The 6,928-nt window shown below is 40.3% G+C and overlaps 1 protein-coding gene across 1 annotated transcript; it reads right to left on the minus strand.

Moving 5' to 3' along the window:
- On the minus strand, positions 3,425–6,198 carry LOC109234711 (U1 small nuclear ribonucleoprotein C-like). Its single transcript, XM_019400776.1, has 2 exons — positions 5,946–6,198; positions 3,425–4,413 (listed from the first exon to the last, which is right to left on the minus strand). Exons 1-2 carry the CDS (start codon positions 6,196–6,198, stop codon positions 3,425–3,427), a joined length of 1,242 nt encoding a protein of 413 aa, XP_019256321.1.

Consider the following 6,928-nt stretch of genomic DNA (forward strand, 5'->3'; position numbering starts at 1 on the left):
GGAGTAGTTTGGATCGAGGAGTGAAATGTGGTGTTGTACCACCACTCAGCAGCAGCCAAATAAGAGAACCAGTCCTTTTGTGAATCAGAGCAGAAACATCTGAGATAAGTCTCCAAACACCTGTTGACGACCTCTGTTTGACCATCAGATTGAGGATGGTATGTTGTAGAAGTACTGAGGGTAACTCCATGCATAGAAAATAGCTCTTGCCATAGTTTACTAGTAAATACAGGATCCCTATCACTGACTATATCCTCCGGCATTCCATGTAACTTGAACACATGATCCATGAATAACCTGGCAATATCACTAGCTGAGTATGGATGTGAGACACCAATAAAGTGAGCATATTTTGTCAGTCTGTCCACAACTACCTAAATTACAGACTTGCCCTGGGATTTGGGTAAACCCTCAATGAAATCCATACTGATGCTGCTCCAAGCTAGGGAGGGTAATTTTAAAGGTTGAAGCAGGCCCGGATAAGGGGTAGTCTCATACTTGCTTCTTTGGCAAGTATCACATTGCTTAACATGTGTCATGACATCCTCCTTCATACCCTTCCAGTAGAAAAGGGCAGCTAGCCTCCTATAAGTGTGATCTACACCTGAGTGCCCTCCATGGATGGAATTGTGCCACAATTGGATAATATCCTTCCTAAATTGATCATCAGGACCCACTACTAGTTTCCCATTTCTTCTGAGCTGCTCATGCACAAAAGAGTACCCATTCAACTCAGCATTCCCAGACTTAAGCTGGGCAATAAGGTCAGTGAGCTCATTGTCTAGAGCCCAAGTCTGCATGATGAGGCTCAGTAGGTCAGTCTTAACTGTGGACATAGTCAATGCAGCCAACTCTATTAAGGGTAATCTGGACAAGGCATCTGCTGCCTTGTTCTCCTTCCCCTTCTTATATTCAATGATGAAGTCATACTGCATAAGCTTAGTTATCCATTTGAATTGGGAGCCAGTGTGCAGCTTCTGTTCTAAAAGGAATTTGAGTGCCTTTTGATCTGTTTTGACTGTGAAAGATCTGCCTGTTAGGTATTGAGCCCACTTGTTCACTGCCATCACTAAGGCTAGGAGTTCCTTATCATAGACAGACAAGGATTGGTGCCGAGGAGACAACCCCTTGCTTAAGTAGGCAATTGGTTGTCCATTCTGCATTAGGACTGCTCCAATTCCAAGGCTGCAAGCATCAGTTTCCACCACAAAAGGAATAGAAAAATCTGGCAAGGTCAACACATGTGCAGAAGTTAAGGCCTCTTTCAACTTATTGAAAGCCTCAGTAGCCTTACAAGACCATTGAAAGTTATCCTACTTGAGTAAATCAGTGAGGGGTTTACTCAAGACTCCATACCCATTGATGAACCTCCTGTAGTATCCTGCCAAACCTAGGAAACCCCTTAGCTATTTGAGGCTGGCAGGTGTAGACCAAGCTTGGACAGCTTCTATTTTCTTAGGATCAGTAGCCACCCCTGTAGCAGAAATATAGTGTCCAAGGTACTAAATCTTGTCAGTTGCAAAGACACATTTGCTCCTTTTGGCAAAGAGCTGATGTTGTACCAATAATTCAAATGTGACTCTGAGATGTTGGATATGATCTTCCATGCTTTTACTGAACACCAATATATCATCAAAGAAAACCAGAATAAACTTTCTCATGTAAGCCTTGAATATATGGTTCATCAGTCCTTGAAAGCTTGAAGGGGCATTAGTTAGACCAAAAGGCATAACTAAGTATTCATAATGTTCAGAGTGGGTTCTAAAGGCTGTCTTATGAATGTCTGGTGGAGACATTCTAATCTGATGGTACCCAGCCCTTAGGTCTATCTTGGAATAAATTGTTGAGCCTCCTAACTCATCCAACAATTCCTCAATAATAGGGATGGGGAACTTGTCTTTGATGGTCAGCTTGTTTAATGCCCTGTAGTCCACACATAGCCTCCAGGAGCCATCTTTTTTGCTCACAAGCACAACAGGAGATGCATATGAACTAGAATTGTATTGGATGATACCTTGATTCAGCATTTCCTGTGTCATTTGTTCAATTACATCCTTCTGAATAGGTGAGTACCTATAAGGTCTGGAATTCACAGGAATGCTGCCTTCAACCAAGGGAATGTGATGATCAAATACTCCTCTTGAAGGAGGCAACTGTTTAGGTTCTTCAAACACTTCTCTATATCCTTCCAATAATACTTGTATCTCCATAAGTACCCCATCTTCCTTTGGAAATGATTCCTTCTCAAGGTCTTCCTTATGACAGACCTTTATCATCAATAATTGAGCTGTGTTGGCTGGTACACTGTTAAGTATTTTGGCTTGCACTGTCTTGAAGGAGGGGGAATTTCCCTACAAGGTGATTGATTTCCCTTGGTATGAAAACTGCATCCACAACTTTGCAAAATTGATTTGAATATCCCCTAACTTGCACAGCCATTGTATGCCCAACACCACATCACAACTGCCAATAGGGAGTACCAAGAAGTCATCTGTGAACACCACCCCTTGCATTAACCATGTGAACCCCTTGCTGCCTTCACTGATTGAAGCACCCTTCCATCTGCAACTGAGACATCCTGTGGATTCATTTGGTATACCTTGCACCCCAGTCTTTTGGCTGTTTGCTCATTTATAAAATTATGAGTTGAGCCACTGTCAATCAAGACATTGATTGGCTTTTGTTCAGTGAGCCCTGTATCCTTAGACTCTTATATCCTTAGACATTGATTGGCTTTCACAATTTTCAACATATTCCTGCTCTTCCTCTTTTGCTTCTGTGAACTCCTCTTCCTCAATTTCTGGTTCCTCTAAAAGGGGGACTTGTTCCTCCTCAAGTTCTAGGGAATACAACTGCCTCTTTGCCTTGCACTTGTGACCAGGTGTAAATTTCTCATCACAAAAGAAACATATCTCATTGGCCCTTTTTTCATCCATCTCTGCAGGAGTTAGTCTTCTTGTCCTGTTGTTATCAAAAACAGTAGCTACTGGTTTCTTATGAGAGGGCTGATTCCCCTTAAATACACTATGGTTGCCTTGGTTAGTAAATGGTCTGGGTATACTTGAAGCATAAATGGTGCCCTTGATTGCCTTGCACTGAGCAGCAAAACTAACTTCTTGCAATCTATCCAGGTAGTAGGCTTGTGGTAAGCTTGTGGGATTACCTCCTTGACTGCATTTCTGAGCTCAGGTTTCAAATTGTTCAGAAAGATGCTGATGGCATGTTCTGTAGAGAGATTGATCCTTGTCATCACACTCACAAAGGCCTTCTGATAATCTTTTACAGAACCAGTGTGCTTGATATTCATCAACTCTGTCATGGGGTCTGAGTATTCTGCTCCAAAACTATCACAAAGAGCCCATAAGTATTCATCCCAAGTGGGCAAGGGCATCTGGACCCTACTCCTCATATATCCCAAATGCCATTACAAGGCATCTCCTTCAAAGTGTAAGGATACCAACTTCATTCTCTGCTGAATAGTCACTTCCTCATCTGCAAAAATTTGCTCCACTTTGTACAGCCATGTCCTTAAATCCTCTCCATCAAACTTATGGAAATCCACCTTAGTGTACTTTGTATAGGGTATGTTGGGTAGGGGTGTGGTATGGTTATTCTGAGTTTGTGGATGGCTGGGAGTTATGTTGTTATATTGGTACTGGGGTGGAGTTGGCACATAGGGTGTCTGATAGTATAGAGGGGGAGGAATATGACCAGTGTGAGTGTAGTATGAAGGGCGAAACTGTATGGACTGGGTATAGGCAGGCTGATGAGGTATCACTCCTGTATGAGAGCCTTGAGTCCAAGCCATTAGAGGTTGGTATCCTCTGCCATTGGGAGGTGGGGTTGGAAAATTTAGGGGTTGCAGTGGAATAGATCTGGGATTGGGAGAAGGCATATTTGGAAACACATAAGGTAGAGGAGGAGGTAAAGGGGGGTTACTTACCATGACTGAACGAGTAGGTGGTTGAGGTTGAGTTCCAGGCAGCTGAATGGGAGCAGAACTCACACCACTTGTTATAGGATTACTAACAGTTGGTCTAGGACTTAGATTAGGAGCTTGGACATAAGAGGTGAAGGTACTCACTGGTGCAGTGTTCATATTGCTGGTATTTGGTATGGCCAAATCTCCAAAATCAAATGGTTGATCACTAGGGGAATATAGCTCACCATCTGCAGGTTGTGTCCTCTTGTCCCTCTCAGGTCGTTTACCCCCAAGAATCACCTCATTGATGACCTCTCTTAGCTCATTCAAGGACTCCTCCTGATGTTTGCTGTTATGTTCTTGTGCAGCTTCCAGCTGCTCTTGTCGAGCTGAGAAATTATACATCTCAGCAGAAATTTTGTGTAATGTGTTCATGACTTCACTCAACTCACCCGACATAGCCACAGAGCCAAGAAAGAGCTCCGATACCACTGATACGGAAGAGTTCAATGGAACAGTAAAAAGAAGAAAAGGCTGCGGCAAAAATGAAAGAAAAAGAAGAAAAGTAAAAAAGAAAGGAAAACTAGGGCAAAATAAGGAATATTCTCATTCATATCCAATACTAGGAAGTGTAATTACAATATATAAGGTGAGTGAGAAGATATGCTCTCATCTGACATTCGAGCCCTTTTTTCATTTAGCTATATGGACCTTTTGTATAAAAGACAAGAAAAATTACAGGACCAAAGTGTAATTCCTAGAACTTATAATTTAAAACTTAACCGGGCTAAACTAACATATCTAAAACTTAGCTTCAATATTTATAGTTAACTAACTTAACTACCACGTACTACTCAACTAGCACGGTGTACCTCAGACGCAAGCTGTATCGTATCACAACTACTTTGGACCTCACATTTGTGGGGGGCCCCATTTTTTGTTAAACATATATATATATATATATATATATATATATATATATATATATATATATATATGTGTGTGTGTGTGTGTGTGTGTGTGTGTGTGTGTGTGTGTTTTAAAAAAGTTATGTCAAGTGAATAAGTTTGATTTATTTCTTTAACAAATATAGAGAAGAAGGATTTGCAACTGCTATAATTTCTGACAAGAAAATTGCATTTGAAATGAATTTCGAACCCGGACTTCATAAGAAACATGTGATATATAGGAAGAAAAAATTTAATGAGAATATTGATAATGAAATCTCAAAATCTCTCGAAGAGTCTATGAATATTCAAGAAGAAAGAAGCTGCGAAAAGATTATTTCCATTTTCCCTGTGTAAAAAGGACTGTACAGTACAATGTATATATACACATTATTCTGTCTGATGCATGCTACCCTAGGATCCTATCTATCCTAACAAACTTTTGTAACCAACTGTAAAAGAAAATATACAAATAAATTATTTACAAAGTGTAAAACCAAAATTATCCTTGCAAAGACTGTTCTAGAAGCAAAATGCTGGCTTCATCTGGACCACAGATCAGGAACATTGAGAGTGAGCCATTGCCTTTAGTAATATGTCCAAGTGTATTATACTTAGACCCTTTAATACATAACCCATCTTTCCATTTATTTACAAATAAGACTAGGTCACTCTGTTATCCCATCACTCCCATCGACTGTAATCCGTGTAGCTGCAGCGGAGAAATCTTTTCTGGCAACACCCCCAAGTGGAAGACCGGAGTTCGAACTCCTAACTTGTTAAGAAGAGATCGATGCAGTGGACCAGCTAGAGCTTTAGTGAATAAATCAGCAAGTTGAGAAGAAGACGGGACAAAAGACAAAGAAATCAATCCGTCAAGCAGTTTTTAACGAACAAAATGACAATCAAGCTCGATATACTTAGTTCGTTCGTGAAAAACTAGGTATTTTTCAATGTGTATCGCAGATTGATTGTCATAGTGGAGGGGAATTGGTAAAAGAGGCGGAGCACCGAGATCTTGAAGAAGACGCACCACCCATGTAATCTCTGCCACCAGTCGTCTCATAGATGGGTACTCTGCTTCTGCTGAAGAGAGTGAATAACTGGTTCTTTCTTCAATTTCCAAGAAATTGGGCATCTCCCGAGGCTGAGAAAAAATCCGCTAACAGATCTCTGAATATCGGCACAGAAAGCCCTATCAGAGTCGCAAAAGGCCAAAATTTGAAAAGAGGAATTAGAAGATATGAACAAACCAAGACCAGGATATCCACTGATGTATCGCAAAGTATGCAAAGCTGCTTGAAAATGACCAGAATGTGGGGATTGCATGTATTGGCTCAAGGTTTGAACAACATAAGAAAGATCTGGTCTTGTATTGGTGTTGCTCCCAAACGCACACGCAAGTATACGTGGTCGTACAAGTAATAAAATGATAAGTCGAGTGTCGAACCCACAGAGACTTATATCAACTACTCACTAACACACCAATATTGTTATTCCGTCAAGCTAAATTCAGGTTCAAGAGTTTAATTATGCTAACTATAATTCTAAGTAATAACTAAATTATCAAGAACGAGTTGATTGTTGTGTATTCAATAGAGACAAGTATTCCAGGGTTGTGATCGATTCACCAATCGTATTGTGTTCTAATTAACTCTCCCTTTTCATATAATTCACTCATGGTTGCTAATTAATCGATAAGTGCTCTCATAGCCTTCTCCCGAAGTACTACTCACCTATCCTTAATAGATTAACGCCTATATTCCTGTGGAATTAATCTATTAAGAACGCATTAAGATTACGATATTTAATTAAGCACCGTGATTAGGTATATTCCTATCCTAACCACAAATCCGCTCCCCCTAAGGGTTAAGATCATGCTCTCTTCAATTCTTCTCTAATCTAAACACGGCTTTCCCAAGCATAGCATAGATAGTAAATAGAACCTAACTGTTGGCCAGACAATTAAGCAATTAAACACAGAATTGAAGAAACAACCATATTTGAATGAATTATAATCAAGGTTAAGTTAATATCGAACGACAATATTCATGGCTAA

This window comes from Nicotiana attenuata, chromosome 11 (assembly GCF_001879085.1).
Source record: "Nicotiana attenuata strain UT chromosome 11, NIATTr2, whole genome shotgun sequence".
NCBI lineage: Eukaryota > Viridiplantae > Streptophyta > Magnoliopsida > Solanales > Solanaceae > Nicotiana > Nicotiana attenuata.

Coding starts and splice junctions, on each gene's coding strand:
- LOC109234711 (XM_019400776.1), bottom strand. CDS start 6,198: ATGCAATCCCCACATTCTGGTCATTTTCAAGCAGCTTTGCATACTTTG. Junction 4,414..5,945: donor CTCTCTTCAGCAGAAGCAGA/GTACCCATCTAT, acceptor CTTCCGTATCAG/TGGTATCGGAGCTCTTTCTT.